General features: G+C 47.5%; 1 protein-coding gene across 2 annotated transcripts; it reads left to right on the top strand.

The window, feature by feature from the left end:
- The first annotated feature begins 539 nt into the window (after positions 1-539).
- On the top strand, positions 540-19,127 carry ambra1b (autophagy/beclin-1 regulator 1b). Of its 2 annotated transcripts, none has more exons than XM_040162059.2 (18): positions 540-894; positions 4,424-4,629; positions 6,756-6,814; positions 6,884-7,067; positions 8,513-8,685; positions 8,825-8,891; positions 8,963-10,458; positions 10,623-10,709; positions 10,791-10,976; positions 11,469-11,549; positions 11,735-11,835; positions 12,601-12,711; positions 12,989-13,332; positions 14,489-14,628; positions 15,257-15,358; positions 15,807-15,994; positions 16,664-16,795; positions 17,649-19,127. In XM_040162059.2, exons 2-18 carry the CDS (start codon positions 4,498-4,500, stop codon positions 18,071-18,073), a joined length of 4,008 nt encoding a protein of 1,335 aa, XP_040017993.1. In that variant the 5' UTR covers positions 540-894; positions 4,424-4,497; the 3' UTR covers positions 18,074-19,127. The 2 variants fall into 2 exon arrangements, with proteins under 2 accessions (XP_040017993.1, XP_040017994.1); XM_040162060.2 differs by having other exon boundaries at positions 567-894; positions 6,708-6,814.
- The last annotated feature ends 31 nt before the right edge of the window (positions 19,128-19,158 follow it).

Below are 19,158 nucleotides of genomic sequence, written 5' to 3'. Positions count from 1 at the left end.
TTCATTTAGTTTTATAAAAACTGAAAGTCACCTGCAGCATCTTCACACCTGTTATCCTGCTGACGTCACTGGGAAGGTGCATGTTTTATTATACTTTATTACACACCTCAAATATCAATAATGTGTATGCTGATGTGTGTGACACCCACATATAATATATATTGAGTCGATCACCAGTTCACATATTCTACCCACTAGATGATCTTATTTTATTGTTAAAATCCCTTATTTGTGTATTGATATCTGGTCAATAAGCAAAACCTACTCTCACTGAATAACTGGAATAAGTAATTTAACCTAATTCTTGTTTATTTAACGAAATGAAAGACATTGGCCCAGATTGTGAAAAGCCACTGCATCCAGGGTTTCTAGTCGATAACAGATCACCCTCCCCCTGCTACAAGAGATGTCGTTTCCAACCCAATGAATTTAAACGTATCAGTTTATAAAATACATTGAACATATAATATTGAAAGAAAACATATTTTGTTTCATGCCCGTTTTAGACTATGGGTTGCGTTCGATTTGTTGGAATCGTCACTCTATTCATAACCCTGTGTGTGTGTGTTTGTGGGGGGGCGCTAGCTCCTAGCAGCTAGCTAGTTACGCAGTAACGTTAGCGGTTTCGCATCGGGCAGCTAGTTAAACATTGGACCGATGCTTTAGACGACATTTATTTATCCCTAAGATACTTAAAATGGTGTCCAATGATTGCAGTGGACACCGTTCGTTAAAATAACCAATAATCACCGATGTTCGCAGCGGACAGATTGTTTTTTGCGGCGGCCACATATTCCGTTCTGGGCCGAGCTAGCTAAGTAGCTAGCGTAGCTACCGTTAGCCTGTTAGCACCGCCTATGATGGCTGAGCCAGGAAGCGGGTCGATAAAAGAAGGTAGGCCGCACAGTTTGTTTTCACTCATTATGTAATCTCACTATTGGTGAAATCAAACGATTCCATGTGCTCTTTAATTAGTAGCAACCTTATTTAAACCGAGTACCTGTTGTTTATAGATATTCACCATGGCATCTAACGTTACATCCGGATGGCGCTAATGTAGCTCCTTGGTTAGCAACGTCAGAAAGCGGGTTTAAAGGCGGAGCTAAATCCCAACAACATGCCCTGTGATGGGCGCATTAATGGTTAAACCCCCCCCCCCCTGTAGCCGTGTGGCACGTTAGCCTCAGTGCTAACCGTAGCGCTAACTGCCATTAGCACCCGTTTGTCAAGAGTGGGGTTGCTAGCTGAGTTTGTTCTGCTGTGTTTGGTTTTGTGGTTAAATAATAAAACTCACGTCAGACTTCCACACTCCTCTGTGTAGCTAGGTTGTTGACATTAATTGTTAAATGTCTTAATGTGTTTGAGCAAATATAAGTTAACGTTAGTGAACCAGTTATTATAACCAGCTATTTGTTAATACTATTAATTACTTTATTCTGTGTATATAATGGAAATGTATATATATATGTGTGTAATATAGTTTAGTTGTTATACTACACATTATATATATACACATATATATATATACACATATAGTACAGTTCATCTCACCAACATTTCACTTGAAAAAGGACATGTTTTTTGAATGTGACATTTACACATCAGTGTATTGTCACAGAGGTGATTGTGGTTGGGTTTGTTTAAGAAATCTCCCCAAATATAAATAAAAAAATATAGATTCATATTGATCCGTTCAAGCCGCTTAACGCCTCTGAAACTGGTAATCCTATTATATATATAATAACTATATTTATCTTAGGAAGGTTACTGCGAGGAGCGTGCTATTAAATGTATCTTCAGCCGGAAAACCGAGAATAAAAGTATGACAACAATCTTTGTGGTGGGAAAAACTGGCTGATGATCATGATGATGGTCACGATGATGAGGGTGGTCATGATGATGGTCACGATGATGAGGGTGGTCATGAGGACGAGGAGGATGATGATGCTCATGAGGAGGAGGAGGACGCCACGTGCACACATACACAAACATAATTTCACAGGGCGGGGGTTCCCCCTTGATATAATGGTAGGGGAAACACTGTGATGATGATCATGAGGATAATGATGATTATGGTCATGGTGAAGATGAGGAGGATGCTGACGTTGCTGATGATATTTCTGGGCTACGCCGTAGGATGTGTACACAAGCAGTGGACTAAAAGACTGCCTTCTGATGATGTCATAAGAACGTTACCTAGAAGCCGAGGTGCAACAGTGACATCAAACATGAGGTCTAGTAGTACACGCTCTGTGAACCTTCACTGTGCTTCTCTGTGTAACTTCTACTGTGTGACAAAAAGTTGTTTATCAATATGATTGAACCTTCTACCAAACTAAATTCAGTTTGTTTAAGTCACATGATGCAAGGCCCCACATCATTGAAGAGTGAGAACGTGAAGTGTATGAGAACTGATTCTAACGTCAGTAACTAATAAAGACCTAAATATATAAGTAGGAATGGGAATCATTTGGGTTTTTTCCGATACTGGTGCAAAAACGGTGCCAGAACCGACGGTGCCTGAAAGAGCACAAAACAACGATTGACAACATTAAAGAAAGGTGTTATTTTTTCTTCTTGAAATTGAACAAAATAGAAACTATTAAAAGTAAACTAAATATAAGTCAATACAAAACACTTGTCTTTGAAGATGCAGTCTGTCAGCTGGTGCAAGCGTGCGCATGTGTACGTGTATGCACGCACGTGTTGGGGTGGAACTGCCGTGCGCAGCAAGGAGTCCGATAAATACAATATATCAACGTTTCACTTAGGACTTCAGAATGTAGGTGTTTTTTTTACACAATCTGATCAGAACAGTTTATTTGTAGAGATTACACAGTGCAATGTAGTGCAAAGTATTGATTGGACGTTTCCCCATTTTGTTCTGTTACAAACTCGAATTCAAAGAGACTTAAACAGACTTTTTCCCATTTGATCAACACAACCTGCACAGTACTCTGAAGGTGCACCTTTTATTGTGACAAACAATCATGAATATTATATATGTTTAATATTAAACATAAAAGTTGACATCTGTTGGATGCACACGTATCCCCCCCAGATGAAGCTCGGCCCCAGTCTCAAGTCTTTTTGTCTCCATCCATCTTTCCCTCATTGTGACTAGTTTCCTGTAGCTGCTGAAGAGAAGCAGGATGCTACACCACCATGTTCCCCTGTTGGGGTGTTGTGCTCAGGGTGATGGGTGGTGTTGGATTTCCTCCACACAGTGTTTTGCATCGAGGCAGAAGTTCCTCTGAACAGAGCACCTTCTTCCACATGTTGCTCTGTCTCCCACATTGCGCTGAACTCCAAACAGGATTCTGTTTCTTTCTTCCTGCCACTCTTCCATAAAGGACAGATTAGTGGAGGACACGGTAATAGTTGTCCTGTGGACAGATTGTCCCCCTCAGCTGTGGATCTTTGCAGCTCCTCCAGAGTTCCCATGAGCCTCTTGGTTGCTCCTCTGATTCACCTCCTCCTTGTCATGCTGCTCACCTTGGATGGTCGGCCTTCTCTCGTGGGTTTGTGGTTGTGCCCTATTCTTTCCATCTTGGGATGATGGACTTTATGGTGCTCTGTGAAATGTTGGCTTGGGATATTCTTCTTTAAGCAAACCCTGCTTCATACTCCGCTACAACTCTGAGGCCTCCACAGAACATGTGTATTTATCCTGAGATTAAATACAGACAGGCGGACCCAATCTACTAATTATGTGACTTGGGAGGACAATTTGGTGGCACCGGATCTTTGTGAGGGGTTTTACAGTAACGGGGCTGAATACAGATTCAGGCACTGTATATGAAGAATAACAATTAGTGGTGGGCAAAGATGAAAAACTTGTTTAATTGCATGATTTTCTGTGATTAACGGTGATTAATCACATTATGTGCAAAATTCAATAACATATTAAAAACTAGTGTATTGCACACTTTAATTTGTAGTAAGTAATGTTATCAGAAAAATATATTAGAAATAAATATAGGGTTGTTGTACTTCAAGCTCGTTGTACTCCAGGCTCGTAGTAGTCCAGTGACGATACTTTTGGTTTCCAGTGGTTACAAATAGCTTTGCCTTTATTGACTACGCCAGGGGTCTCAAACTCATTTTAGGTAGGGGGCCACATACTTAGCAAAGTCATGCGGCGGGCCACACAGATGAAAATGTCCATTTTAAGGTACAGAATCTTCCTCCATTTCCTCTGTTGTTGTGCAGCAGAGTTAAGCCCCTCCCAATGCTCCCAAATGTTTTTTTGTCTTTTTATTCTGAAGCGTCACATGGTGTGTTTCAGGGTCTGTGGGAGAGAAGATAAACTGACAATCATTTCTAGCTCCTCTCAGAGATGAATGCTGTAGATGTGGAGTTTGTTTAACTAAAAGCTGCTTCAGAGGGTTAACTCTGATCTGATTTCCCCCCCACACCAAAGCCTAGACCCTGTATGGCAATTGGCTGGCAACACACAGAGTGACCAGCCAGTCAGCCGAGGCAGGCCGTAGCGCCATGGCATCCCGCCACAGGAACTCAGTGCGCATCCTGTTAAGCCGGGAGCGAGGCTCCCAGTCCTTTGGCTCCCAGAGGCTCCTGCAGCTGCTGGTGGAGGAGAAGGTCCGCTGGATGAAGTGGCAGAGTCAGGTAAGCGGGGAGAGGCAGCAGAGAGCATTCTGGGTATTCTAGTCATCATTGGGATCAGAAGATTTCATGTGTCCAAACAGACAGATACAAGTCCCACAGGTCCGGGTGTTTTAAACTGTAGGAAAGCAGTATATATTTGATCATTATACTATATTATATTTGATACACTGCTGATTTTGCAGGATTTCCCACTTACAAAGCATGTAGCAGTCTGTAGTTTTTATCGTACTCTTCAACTGGGAGTAAAACAATGTATGATTTTCTAAAAAAATATTTTGCAGTTTATTATTAAGCTGAATTTAATATTTGGTACAGAAACGTTTGTTTGCAATTACAGACATCATGACCAGGTTTGCACACACTGCAGCAGGAATTTCGGCACACTCCTCCATACAGACCTTCTCCAGACCCTCTAGGTTTTGGGGCTGTCGCTGGGCAACACAGACTTTCAGCTCCCTCCAAAGATGTTCTATTGCGTTCAGGTCTGGAGACGGGCTAGGCACCTCCAGGACCTTGAGATGCTTCTTAAGGAGCCACTCCTTAGTTGCCCTGGCTGTGTGTTTCGGGTCGTTGTCACGCTGGAAGACCGAGCCACGACCCATCTTCAATGCTCTTACTGAGGGAAGGAGGTTGGCAAACCTCTTGCGATACACGGCCCCATCCATCCTCCCCTCAATACGGTGCAGCCTGTCCCCTTTGCAGAAAAGCATCCCCAAAGAATGATGTTTCCACCTCCGTGCTTCACGGTTGTGAATTGGTCTAAATTTAGACCAAAAAGCTCTATGTCCTTCTCATCAGACCACATGACCTTCTCCCATAACGCCTCTGGATCATCCAGATTGGTCATTGGCAGACTTCAGGCCCGGACATGAGCTGACTGGAGAAGGGGGACCTTGCGTGCGCTGCAGGATTTTAATCCATGGTGGCGTAGTGAGTTACTCATAGGGCTGTCAAAATTGCTCAAAAATGACGTTCGAATATTCGCTTTAAAAAAACACATTCGAATATATGCGCTCTCTGCCCACCCGCAAAGCAGTTGTGTTGTTGTTTTTTTTACATTTGAATATTATATAATATTAATTTGTATATAGAATATATTCGTTGACAGCCCTAGTTACTAATGGTTTTCTCTGAGACTTTGGTCCCAGCTCTCTTCAGTTCATTGACCAGGTCCTGCCATGTAGTTCTGGTCTGATCCCTCACCTTCCTCATGATCATCGATGCCCCACGAGGGGAAATCTTGCACGGTGCCCCACATCGAGAGATTGCCATCATCTTGAACTTATAATTGCACCGACAATTGCTTTCTTCTCACCAAGCGGCTTTCCTGTGGTCCTGTAGCCCACTGGTCCCCAACCTTTTCTACCTCACGGACCGGTTTCATGTCAGACAATTATCCGCGGACCGGTCGAGAAGGTCCGACGGGGGGGTAGTAGTCATAGCGCTGTGTTCGCTGGTCGGCGAAACTGCCGTGCACGGTAAAAGGGCAAGAAAAACGCCTGGTGACGCGTGTGGAATATGTCAGAGGGACGAGCGCACATAATTAGGAGAAAATCCGGTCAATTTTCAAAATAAAACATTTTTCAGAAAAAAAAAATATATAAGCTTTCTGTGGTGCGGCCCGGTACCAAACGGCCCACGTACCGGTCCGCGGCCCGGTGGTTGGGGACCACTGCTGTAGCCCGTCACAGGCTTGCAGGTCTACAATTTTATCCCTGATGTCCTTATACAGCTCTCTGGTCTTGGCCATTGTGGAGAGGTTGGAGTATGTTTAAGTGTGTGGACAGGTGTCTTTTATACATGTAATGTGTTACTGGAGGGCTGGAGGGCTTCCGAAAGACAAACTAACAAGTTGGAGAGATGGAATTCTTGGTGATCAAATCATACAATGTGATTTTCTGGATTTTTCCAGAGCTCACAGTTGAGGAGTACCTATGATAACAATTACAGACTCCTACATGCTTGTGGGAAAACCTGCAGAATCGTCATCGGGTGTATCAAATATGCAGCTCTCCCCACTGTATATACATGTGTATCTATGTGTGTGTGTATGTATGGACCTCCCCTCTGGTGTTAAGGCTCCTTGTGTTCTTTCTCCTGATGATGAACCCGGGTGTCCCTCATAGAAAGTGGAGCTGCCCGACAGCCCCCGCTCCACCTTCCTTTTGGCCTTCAGCCCCAACAGGTGAGACCCAGACAACAGAACCTGGTTCTTTGTGTGAGTGGGTTCTTCTAACTCCTCCCCCTCTCACAGAACCCTGATGGCCTCCACCCACGTCAACCACAATATTTACATAACGGAGGTGAAGACTGGAAAGTGCCTGCACTCCCTGGTGGGCCACCGGAGGACCCCCTGGTGCGTGACCTTTCACCCCACCATCCCAGGCCTGGTGGCCTCCGGCTGCCTGGATGGGGAGGTCCGGATCTGGGACCTGCATGTGAGTACTCTTAAGTTCTGTCATGTCACGTTTGATTATTTACCGTTTTCTGTTTTTACACTTTAGTGTAAAACTATAATAATAATAATAATATTAACTATAATATTGGTGACATTTTGGACCTTAGAGAACTTCCTCTTTAGTTGTTAACATTTTAGGGACCCAAGGGTTAATGGAAAATATAATCTTTTATTTAATAAACACTTTCATGTCAGATGGTTTGGTTTGTGTCTCTGTGATTAAACTAATCGTATAAAGTACAATCATTTTAACTATTTAAGGAATAACAAAAGAAATTCATCATTATAGTCTGATGTTCATCTTTACGATGGTCCTTGAACACATCATGCATGACGACAAACAACCGCTTTCAATTTTTCAATAAAAATCAAATGTCCTGTAGTAGCAAGAGAAAAAAATGAAACTGAGTGTGTCACATCTTTCCAGCATCTTTCCCTGGCTTAGCCGTCACACCTCTGTGACAGGGCAAGTCACCATATTCTGTACTTAACTTCTCCAGAAAAGATTTGAACTGGCGGTGATTTAAACCGTTGGCTCTGATTAAGTTAACCGCTAAAGTTATGATGCTCACCACATGATCCATTTTCAAGGCTTCTCCGCACAACGACTGGTGTATGAGTGGTAAACTGTCAACTCTCTGACGTTTTCCTCCTTCATCTTCTCTCGGATCCTCTCTACCAATCCGTTGTTTTGACCTCACATCGCAGGCGCTCCATCAGGATGCCCCGTTTCAGCTACACATCTGGACACCTCGTCAAAGAGATCTTTCCCCGTACTTCTGCCATGCATTGGGTGTAACTATTACTTTTACTGCAGAGCAAAACGGAGAAAATAGAAATGTAATAAATAATATGGAGTAATAAAATACACTAAAAATGAGTTTCAAATTAAATAAAATCTATACAAAATTTTTAAATAAAGTGCAAATTAAAATGTAGCTTCAATATTTTGGCACCACAGAACCGTTCATCTTCATCTTCTTCACATGACAACACGTGATCATCTCACGGCACATATCCACAAGGGAAGGCATTGTGCCACACGTCCGGCTACGAGCAGCTGGCTTACAAGTCAGATTTAGAGTTGCCAGTTAGTGAGATGACTGACTTCTGCATCTGTAGCCCATTTTTCTTTCTATTAGAAACTATTCCACCTGCTTTCCCACGAGCGTTGGACCTTTGGTTTCCATATGACGCTTTAATTCTGACTGCTTCAATATTTCATTGGAGAGTGTTTGTCTACACTCCGCCCCATTACCTCAGTTTACAAAGCTGTACTAATAAAGTCCGGATTGTGTTTACGTAGAAATTTGGACTTTTGGGGGAGTTTGGCACCACTTTCCTCTTCATTTTTTATTTAATACTTATCCATGACTTTTACTTACATGTGTTGAGGTTCTAACGGGTTCTCTTGTGGTTCCTCAGGGCGGCAGCGAGAACTGGTTCACAGAGAGCAACGTGGCCATCGCCTCGCTGGCCTTCCACCCAACTGCCCAGCTGCTCCTCATCGCCACCAACAACGAGCTCCACTTCTGGGACTGGAGCCGCCCTGAGCCCTTCGCCGTGGTGAAGACCGCCAGCGACACAGAGAGAGTCCGGTGGGTCGGGGCGGCGGGGCCTGGGGGGGCTTCTGCCTTCCCTTCTATGGGCTTTTATAGGAAGTGTTGACTTAGGTTGAATAATGTTTACCAATAAGAAGTTTGAGCACAAACTGAACCCTGTGTTCCCCTCCTCCAGGTTAGTGAGGTTCGACCCTCTTGGTCACAACCTGCTGACGGCCACCGTGAACCCGTCCAACCAGCAGGTGAGAGCTCTTGACCTTTGACCTTTGACCTTGTGTCCCTGGGGCTGCCTCACAGCTGTGGTCTCTTTCAGAACGAGGAGGACTCTGAGGTCCCCATGGACAGCGTGGAGATGCCTCATTTCCGTCAGCGCTCCTTCTTGCCCTCCCAGCCGGTGCGCCGCACCCCCATCCTGCACAACTTCCTCCACATCCTGTCGTCCCGCTCGCCGGGGCCCCCGGCGGGGGTTGAGCAGCCGCGCCCTCATGGGGAGGGAGGGGGCGTGGGAGAGCCTACCGGCGTGCCGCTGGCCCAGTATTCTGGCGCTGAGCGTGCCCCCACCTTCCTGGGCTGCACCCAGCACCTGGGCATGGTGTGCCTGTGCAGCCGCTGCTCCGCAGGACGCACTGCCGACGCCCCCCTGTCCGCCGATGCCCCGCACCATGGCCCCCCGCCCTCCACCTTCTCCTCGGCGCGCACGGAGCCCAGGCAGCCGTCAGAGCGACCCTCGGCCTTCACCTCCGTCTACTACAGCGCTGGCGCCTCCCTTAACCCTACCGCACCCAGCACCGTGGAGGCACACGCTGCCCCCAGGCCAGGACCTGACTGGACCCGCAACCTACTGAGCATGAGGGAGGGTGGGGTCGGCCCTGGCATGTTGCCCCCCAGGACTTCCTCCTCCTCCATCAGCCTGCTGTCGGTGCTGCGTCAGCAGGATGGCTCCTCCCACTCCCCTGTCTACACCTCTGCATCCGAGGGACGGGGTTTCCCTGCCCAGCAGGGAGACCCAGGGGGGCGGGATGCCGCCAGCACCAGCAGTGGGCATCACCCCTTCTGGGACGGCTCCCGTGGCAACACAGCCTCCTTCCGCAATGTGCTGCAGTGCAACCTGAGCCGCTACTTCATGGAGTTTGACCGCATGCAGGACCTGGAGCCCCCGCTGGGGGGGGGCAGCATGGGCGAGGGGGGGCCAGAGCAGAGCTCAGAGCTGTTGAACAACAACATGGACCCAGATAGACCTGGGCCTTCCTCCACCTCCTCGCCCACAATCATCCACTACCAGCCTCCCCTCCCTCCTCCCCCCGTCCCCCACAACCTGGAGAACAATGCCCCTCCCCCGGCCTCCAGGGGCCACCTGAACCGCTGCCGGGCCTGCCACAACCTGCTGACCTTCAACCATGACTCCCAGCGTTGGGAGCGGACCAACCAGGCCTCCTCAACCTCTGCCTCCGCTCTGGAGCCGCCCTCCTCCTCCTCTTCCTCCTCCAGCTTTCCTTCGTCATCCTCCTCCCCCTGGCAGCCCGAGGAGGGCAGGAGGAGACTAGAAGTCCCGCCCTCGGAGAGCGGGGTTCCCCCGGAGCCCAGCGAGCAGCCCCCTACTACCCTCAGGGGCGGAGGCTCCGGGGCCTTCCCCATTGCCCCGACCCCCACCCGGAGTGGGGAACAAACAGTTGGCCTGGTGTACAACCAGGACACAGCGCAGTGGGAACGAGTCTACCGGCAGGCCGCAGCCGGCAGGCCGGTGGAGCCCCCGGAGGCCTTAAGCCAAGAAATGCCTGTGGACCCCCCTGACGAGGACTCCCTGAGGAGGTGGGTGTCTCTCGTGACGTAGCTTAGTATATCAGCACTCTACCTCTGAGAGCAGGAGGACAAGCTGTCAATCATTTAATTGACAGCCTGTCAATGAATCATGATTGACAAACTCACTCACGGTAAGTTGATTATCAATCTCTTTTAACGTGTCCTTCATCCAGGCGACTGCTGGAATCATCTCTGTTATCGCTGTCTCGCTACGACATGTCGGGATCCAGAGACCACCCCATCTACCCCGACCCAGCCAGGTAACCCACCACCCGATCACACCCACTAACCGCCCCGATCAGATCCACTGACACCCCCCCACCCCCCCGTGTGCTCTGCAGACTCTCTCCAGCTGCTTACTACGCCCAGAGGATGATCCAGTACCTGTCGAGGAGGGACAGTATTCGCCAGCGTTCTCTACGTTACCAGCAGAACCGCCTCCGGGTGATGTCGTCCTCCTCCGACAGTCCGGCCAGCAACCCGTCCAGCGCCATGGACAACAGTGACGTGGACTTTGAGGAGCTAGAGTAAGTTGTGTGTTGTCTCCTCAATGGCGAGCTATGGACGATGTCTCGTTTCCTCGAAAAAGACCTGTAAACAGATTTACTATTTTCTATCACAGCCGCATCTCATTCTAAGAGGTTGGAACCTGATTGACTCTGTGGACCGCTGTCTTTTAAACATGCGATGAGTCGAGATTCAGAATACTTTCCTAATCTAACGGGTTTGTAGGAGCCAGAGGTCTTGCTGGTTGGTAGGGCGTCAAGTACTTTTTTCCCCACAATCAAATTTAAATCAATGTATAACTTGTATATGATGTGATTTTTTGTATTTTGTAATATTTAGTGTGTCACTGTTCATCTTTCATCTCCTGTACAATTATAGAGCGTTCATTTATTTGAGCGTGTGCAAACTTACAAAATCAGCGAGGGATCAAATACTTATTTCCTCCACTGTGTGTCCTGTACTGTGCCGTGTTCTTCTCTAAGCTTTCTCTCTCTCTCTTTCTCTCTCTGCAGTGATAACGGGGAGCGAGCGAGGCACCGGACCACTCGTAACGCCAGGATGTCGGCTCCTTCACTGGGCCGCTTTGTCCCCCGGTGAGACGCCTCTGACCTTTGAACTCTAGAGAGGAACTGTGTTCACTGGAGGAAGCTTTACTTCTGTATTTGTTCCATGAGCAGCAACAGTTATGTTATAACATCTGACCTCCTTCTCTGTTCTATTGAACCAGTTACGAAGATTGTGTTATATTTGAAGAGTCTTACCTACTGTCCTCCTCCAGGCGTTTCCTGCTCCCCGAGTACCTTCCCTACGCTGGGATCTTCCACGAGAGGGGGCAGCCCGGCCTAGCTACTCACTCCTCCGTCAACAGAGTGCTCGCTGGTAAACTCTCACTTTTTCCCCAACAGCCCCTCTTGGGTTTGGAGATCCCCAGCAGCTGAAAGCTGGGTGGTTGGTAACCACAAGGAGAACCTCCACCTCCCAGCTGTTACAGCTGCATTCTCTGTAGGGCTGTCAAAATTGCTCAAAAATGACGTTCGAATATTCGCTTTAAAAAAAACACAGATATTTGAATATATTCCTAATAATATCTGACATTAGACACGTCAAAAACAGGACAAATTAATACAACGAGACATAATTACTTGTATAGGTAATTTATTTAAGTTTAAACCGATTAAACAACTGATTACCTACACAAAAAAAAGTTGATTAAAACTGAAAAGTTTTACAGTACCGACATTAAACGCTCCGAGTGAGCTGTGCTGGTAAACACAGAACTTTTCCTTGGCATGAAACGGCAAATAATCAAAGCAGGTTCAAGCAATATAGTCAGTACGGGCGCGCGCCCACCCGCTAATTGAATATTAATTTTCAATTCAAATGACTCTACTTCTCTCTTGATTTATTCCCTCAGTAATCATTGTAAACATGAGTTTATGGTCTCAATCTCTAGTTTCAAGTCTTCGAAACAGCATGATGTTCATTTAGTAAATTATGATTTAGAGTCACACAGACCATAAAGCAGGGGATGCTTTAGGGCGGGGCTACAGAGGTCTCTAGCAGAGACGTCCTGCTTAGCCCTTGTATGGACACTTCCTGCTGGTCTGGACTCTTTCCGGCTTCTCACCCCTCGTTGTGCTCCAGGTGCGTCAATAGGAGACGGTCAGTCCGCGGTGGCCAGCAACATCGCTAACACCACCTACCGTCTGCAGTGGTGGGACTTCACCAAATTTGATCTGCCAGAGATCAGCAACGGTACGACTGCGCCTATTAACCTTTGTTTCTTCACAGGTTTGTTTAAAGGTGATAAGGTACTTCATAGATAGTTAGATTATAACTCTAGTTTATGCATTTCAGTTGGCTACACCTTTTAAATCTCTTCAGAGTACCACTCGGGGGGTTCTGGTCCCCCGTTAAATCAGTAACTTGTGGTTCTCTTCTCTACTGGATGAAGTTAATTTAAAGATGAATAAAGAAGCTGCTGCTCCTTGAGTATGATGAAGTTGATGAAGATTCGTTTCGCCTCCTGCAGCTTCGGTCAACGTCCTGGTGCCAAACTGTAAGATCTACAACGACGCCAGCTGCGACATCTCTGCGGACGGCCAGCTGCTGGCGGTCTTCATTCCCAGCAGCCAGCGGGGCTTCCCTGACGAGGGCATCCTGGCCATCTACTCGCTGGCTCCTCACAACCTGGGGGAGATGCTCTACACCAAGAGATTCGGCCCCAATGCTATCTCCGTTAGCCTGTCTCCGATGGGCTGCTACGTCATGGTGGGTCTGGCCTCTCGCAGGATCCTGCTCCACCCCACCACCGACCACATGGTGGCGCAAGTCTTCCGCCTGCAGCAGCCTCACGGAGGAGAGACCTCCATCAGGGTGAGTTCCAATAGCTGTGTTCTCAGGAAGGCTCCTCGCTGAGGGCCTCGTGTACCCTTTTGCGCCCACTTCAGGCGTACTTGTTTAGCAATGTGCGTGTAAAAGCATGCCGAGGTACAAACAAGCGCAGACTGCCTGTCGCGGGAACTGAAAAAAGCAAATTGCACTTGTGTCATGCATATGTAATCACGGGAGGGTCAAGGAGAAAGTGTGAGTTTCCCATAAAGAGATGGGAGGGGATGCAAAAGTGCTCCTAATTCTGTATTCCGCGGTATGTACATAAACCGCCCATGGAAGCGCGCCTCCATTTTGCGTTTAACATTTTGCGCCTCCGTAGAGCAGGTTTAAACCACAATGCGGGTCTCCTCACATATGCCTGTGAGATGATCGGAGATCCCACTGTCAGACAACACGGTGATATGCCGTATCGAGGACATTAGACATACAGCAGCAGCTTCTGGAAGGGATCAAAAGCAGCCCGTTGTTCTCATTGACACTGGACTGAGTCCATTGACGTCCACAGTGTACAGAGACATTCTGTTTTGTGGAGAGCTACGGCTGCCAGGAGAAGTCCTGTACTGAGAAATGGCAGAACCGTCAGAGACAAATAGTGGGAAAACCATCAGCTTTATTAAAAGAAGAGCTGTGAACTCCAGATGTTTTGCCAAGCTTTGTCAGCGCCTGGAAGCAGATCATGTCCAGCTGCTCTCACCGAGAGGCTCCATCTGAAACAATCCCTCACTGCTGACCTTGCCTACCTCTCACTGCCGAACCAGCTGAGCACCTCACTTAAAGCATTCAGGAAGAAACTTGCTTTGTGGACTCGGAGGGCCGAGGCATTTGGGGAAACTCTCCTCAGGTGAACATCAGTGACTCGGTCTCTGCACCTCTCACAACTGGCAGAGAAACTCGACAAGTGCTTTCCTCAGGATCCCCGAAATGGACATATGTGGTTTGTCGACCCATTTTTTGTGCATCCCACTGAAATGATGACTGCCTCACAGAAAGATGAAAGATGACTGCCTCACAGGAGGTCCTGTCTCCAGCCCTGAAACTCCTCCCATTTACAACAACGATATTTGTTCTCAATTGGATTAAAAGGCTATATTTTCCCTTGTAATGTTCAAAAGAGTAACTTGCCCCCCCCCCCTTTCAGATGGTGTTCAACGTGGTCTACCCGATGGCTCCAGACCAGCGGCGCCACGTTAGCATCAACTCGGCCCGCTGGCTGCCCGACCCAGGAATGGGTCTGGCTTACGGCACCAACAAGGGAGACCTGGTCATCTGCCGGCCCGTGTGAGTCCTCCCGAAGCTCCTGTAGAACCTAAAGGAAAGAAAGAGGACACGCTCAAATACCCTATGTGTATATATGTGTTTGTATGTATGATAAAGAGGAGAACCTCGTTCCATTGACCAACCAGATGTAATGTGAATAACAGTGTTATAACGACTGCAGATAAAGAAGCTAATAATGAAATGGGATGTATTCTTGCGACTGTCCGGTACACAATGACACAATCCCATGTCTTGAAGATTAAGATGGTGACATCACATCAGCCGAGTCGACCATGAGCTCTGGCCTCGTGCTTCCTGTGTTTCTGGGTCTGAAGTTCAGCAGGTCTTCGAAATCAGAACCTGCAAGTTATTTGAAAAGCAGCAGAACACTAAATAAATAAATAAATTAGGAATAATGATTGTTCCTCTCACTGTGTGTCGCTGAGTGATCAATAACTAATAGATCCTCAATAAAAACAACCAGACTCTGGCTGTGCGTGTGAGCCGTGTTTCCCTTCCTCCACTGATGCGATTATCCCGACAGGAAAAGGATTGATTGATCGATCGGAGGTCAATTAGTGCTATAACGAGGTTGCGTGTGATGTCTCTTCCTGTCTGGAGGAGGCTAATAACCAGTTTGTTTTCTCAGGTTCTACAGGAGCGACGGAGAGAGCCCAGCTGAGTCCAGCAGCGAGCCTCTGTTCTCCGTCAACAATGGAGGAACCCGGAACAGAGGTTCTGAGCGCCCGGGGTGAGAGCCTGCAGACTCAACACCGCGCTCGGACCTCTACGAGAGAACATCTGACCGTTGTCATGCAAACAAGAGTCCAAGGCCATTGCAACACTTTAATCTGGAATTCAGGACGAGACCAAATATCCAATAATCCGTTATACTCTTTCAGAGGGAATGTTTACTTAAACTAAAACAAGTTCATTTTTCGGAATTCGGAGCTCCTCAGTGAAACTGACGCCATTAATCAGTCACATGTGACAAACCGTGATGTGACCATGAATCAGACAATATAAGTGAACACAGAGCAGAGAGGATGGGAATATGTTGCAGCACAACAAAGTCAATGAAGGGCAGATGTGCCTCATCTCAAGCCAAACTATTTGAAAGACGATTGATGTTTTCGATAGTTTTGATCCTTTTTACTTGCTGCTCAATGACTAACTTTGGTCCTCTGGTTCTTTTTAAGGCCCAACCGCCCCGGCTGGAGGCTGGACCGGGACATGGGCTTGATGAACGCCATCGGACTTCAGCCCAGACACCCCGCGCCTTCAGTGACATCACAGGGAACTCAGACGCCAATCATCCAGCTGCAGAACGCTGAGACCCAGACGGAGAGGGAGCTGCCAGAGCCCCGACCCATGCAGCCCGCAACCAGTACGGACCCTCTATAGTCCTAACCCTCTGTAACACCCTCTATGATACTGTACTCTATAATACCCTCTATAGTCCTAACCCTCTGTAACACCCTCTATGATACTGTACTCTATAATACCCTCTATAGTCCTAACCCTCTGTAACACCCTCTATGATACTGTACTCTATAATACCCTCTATAGTCCTAACCCTCTGTTACACCCTCTATGATACTGTACTCTATAATACCCTCTATAGTCCTAACCCTCTGTAACACCCTCTATGATACTGTACTCTATAATACCCTCTATAGTCCTAACCCTCTGTAACACCCTCTATGATACTGTACTCTATAATACCCTCTATAGTCCTAACCCTCTGTAACACCCTCTATGATACTGTACTCTATAATACCCTCTATAGTCCTAACCCTCTGTTACACCCTCTATGATACTGTACTCTATAATACCCTCTATAGTCCTAACACCCTCTATGATACTGTACTCTATAATACCCTCTATAGTCCTAACCCTCTGTTACACCCTCTATGATACTGTACTCTATAATACCCTCTCTAGCTCTAACCCTCTGTTACACCCTCTATGATACTGTACTCTATAATACCCTCTATAGTCCTAACACCCTCTATGATACTGACCTGTAACGCGTAGTCTTTATTCTCTCCTCCAGATGTTCCTCCTGTGACTCCGTCCACGAGCCAAGCAGCCAGCGGGGGGGAGGCTGCGCCTCCAAGCGGCAGAGCGGCGGAGGGCGTGGCCCCGGGAGACGCAGCCTTTGCGGAGGCCACCACCTCCACAGCCGGTACTGGTACTGATCCACACTGAGGGTGTAGCTTCACTCCTCTTCTCTTCAGATGTGTCTGTCCCATAGCTCAACCTAATTACCACTCACTCACAGACCTCCGGTCCCCGGATAGCAAAGGACTTTTTTAATTTTGTTTATGTTGACGCCGTGCCGTCTCTAAAAACATCATCATGTGTCACTTAAACATGACAGAGATTAAGACAGTCTGTATATATTCTGGTTTGAAACCAGAAGGTTTGTGTGAAGTGTCCACTAACAGTGTTTACAACTGTTATACTGTTTATAACTTTATAACTTATAAATAAATATGAAGTCTTCCAGATGAAGTGTGCTATGGATCTGATCACCGGAAGCTGTACCGACGTCACCTTTAAATGTATTTATGTGTTCATATGCATGTTATTAATTGTGCTTTACACTTTTAACACCGGTAGGAGGAGCTCAAAACCCACAAATATGGATTAAAGAAGATCAAAAACATGTTGTGAATTATCGAAATGATTCCGTCTATCCTTGTTCAATAAATGTTGACTTTTGGGATTTTACAAAGCTCTGGTTTCATTTGAAGTGTTTTTTGAAGTACAGCTGCTGCTGGAATCTAATGATGCTAATAAAGTTCCTGAGCATAAAGGTCAAAGTTCACCAGCCTTCATCACATCTGCTCAGTACAGCCCTAACGCAGTAGTTATGTATTGATAAACTCTAATACATAGTTCAACCATTTTAACATGCTTACTTAAAAGATTAAGAAACATGCATTATATTTCCGGAGCTTGTCGCTGATCCACCTAAGATGAGCTGCTCCTCTTGACTCCTGAGTAACGTTCCATCTCGACTCTGATTGGTCCAGGAGAGTCTCCAGAGTTGGGCTCCGGGGAAGACGCCCTGGCTCGGATCCGCCGGCTGATAGCCGAGGGCGGGATGACAGCGGTGGTCCAGCGGGAGCAGAGCACCACCATGGCATCGATGGGCGGCTTCGGCAACAACATCATCGTAAGCCACCGGATCCACCGCGGCTCCCAGACCGCCGCGGGGGCCTCCAGGCCACCGGACCCCCTCCTCCTCGCCCAGACCTACGGGCCACCCCTGCAGCCCCAACAGCCGGCCCCCTGGGTTCTCCAGCCCTCTGTCCTGGACGATGACTCTGGGCCGGGCCCCTCCTCCTCCCTGCTGCTGTCTTCCCCCTCGCCGCCCCCATCCTCCTCTCACAGCCCTGTCCCCAGCAGTGGGGTGGGCTCCTCCAACAGTTACCAGGGCGACCCGTACAGCAGGTAGTTCTCGTATTTGTGGAGAGAAGCAGAGCCTTGCTCCGCGTAGCCTTATCTCTCAAAGAAATGGGTGCTGCTTTGACTCTGAACTGAAGGGACCCCCACTCCCCCGTGCTCTTCCCCTGCACTGCAACAAACACAACTTAAGCTGAACCGCGATCATTCCTCAGCTGAAAGGGCTTTTACTTGAACGGAGCTCTGAGCTCCCCCCTGCCCGACTGTCAGCGGGATGGAAGGTTCCTCAAAGTGCCATGTTGGGAGGGGGGCGCGCGCACGCACACACACACACACACACACACACACACACACACACACACACACACACACACACTTACTCCAACGTTCTGCATTTGGTGCCATGTTATGTCAAAATTTCATGTGAATTAGTGCTTGAAGTGTTTCAAAAGTGAATTCAGCACTACTTTTATTTTGAAGCCTGTTTTTGTACCGTGTTTAATTATGATGTTTGGAAAGAGGAGCTGGAGGCGGGGCTACATGGGGACTACATCTGGATCCTATCGGAACTCTGAATCATGACTCCGCCTCTCAACTCTGAATCATGACTCCGCCTCTCAACTCTGAATCATGCCTCTCGACTCTGAATCATACCTGCATCATGACTCAGAATCCTGAATCTGAAGCTTGACTCCGCCTCCTTGAGGAAGTCCCTCCCCACCAGGGACATGAATGAGGGCCGACTGACTGAATCGACTGCATGACTGCTGAAAAATGCTGAAATACACAAATACATCAAACTCTTTTTTTAATGCTGAAGAGAGACTTGATAGCCCTCCCCACCACCCCAAGACTAAACAAACTGTGTGTGTGTGCGTGTGTGTCTGTGCGTGTGCGCGCCATTTTACTGGATCACAGTTGTAACTGCAAGAAAAAAGCTGTTATTCTTGGAGGTTTAAGTCAAAAATGAAGCTGTGTGTGTGGTGGTAATGGGGGGAGTCGTTGTGCTTTTTTAACATGTATTTGTAAATGGTCGGCAAAATGTAAAATATAAGTGTGGAAGTGAGACCTAGTGTTTGTGGATTAAAGATGGCCGCTGTAAACAGGTCGTGCTCCCAGTGTGTGTTAATGGCGGGG

This window comes from Gasterosteus aculeatus, chromosome X (assembly GCF_964276395.1).
Source record: "Gasterosteus aculeatus chromosome X, fGasAcu3.hap1.1, whole genome shotgun sequence".
In the NCBI taxonomy this organism is placed as follows: Eukaryota; Metazoa; Chordata; class Actinopteri; order Perciformes; family Gasterosteidae; genus Gasterosteus; species Gasterosteus aculeatus.
This window is presented reverse-complemented; position numbering and strand designations above follow the sequence as displayed.

Excerpts from the sequence above, each read along its gene's own strand:
- ambra1b (XM_040162059.2), top strand. The coding sequence starts at position 4,498 with ATGGCATCCCGCCACAGGAACTCAGTGCGCATCCTGTTAAGCCGGGAG. Across the intron at positions 6,815-6,883 it reads TTGGCCTTCAGCCCCAACAG|AACCCTGATGGCCTCCACCC; the intron begins GTGAGACCCAGA and ends CCCCTCTCACAG. Across the intron at positions 7,068-8,512 it reads TCCGGATCTGGGACCTGCAT|GGCGGCAGCGAGAACTGGTT; the intron begins GTGAGTACTCTT and ends GTGGTTCCTCAG.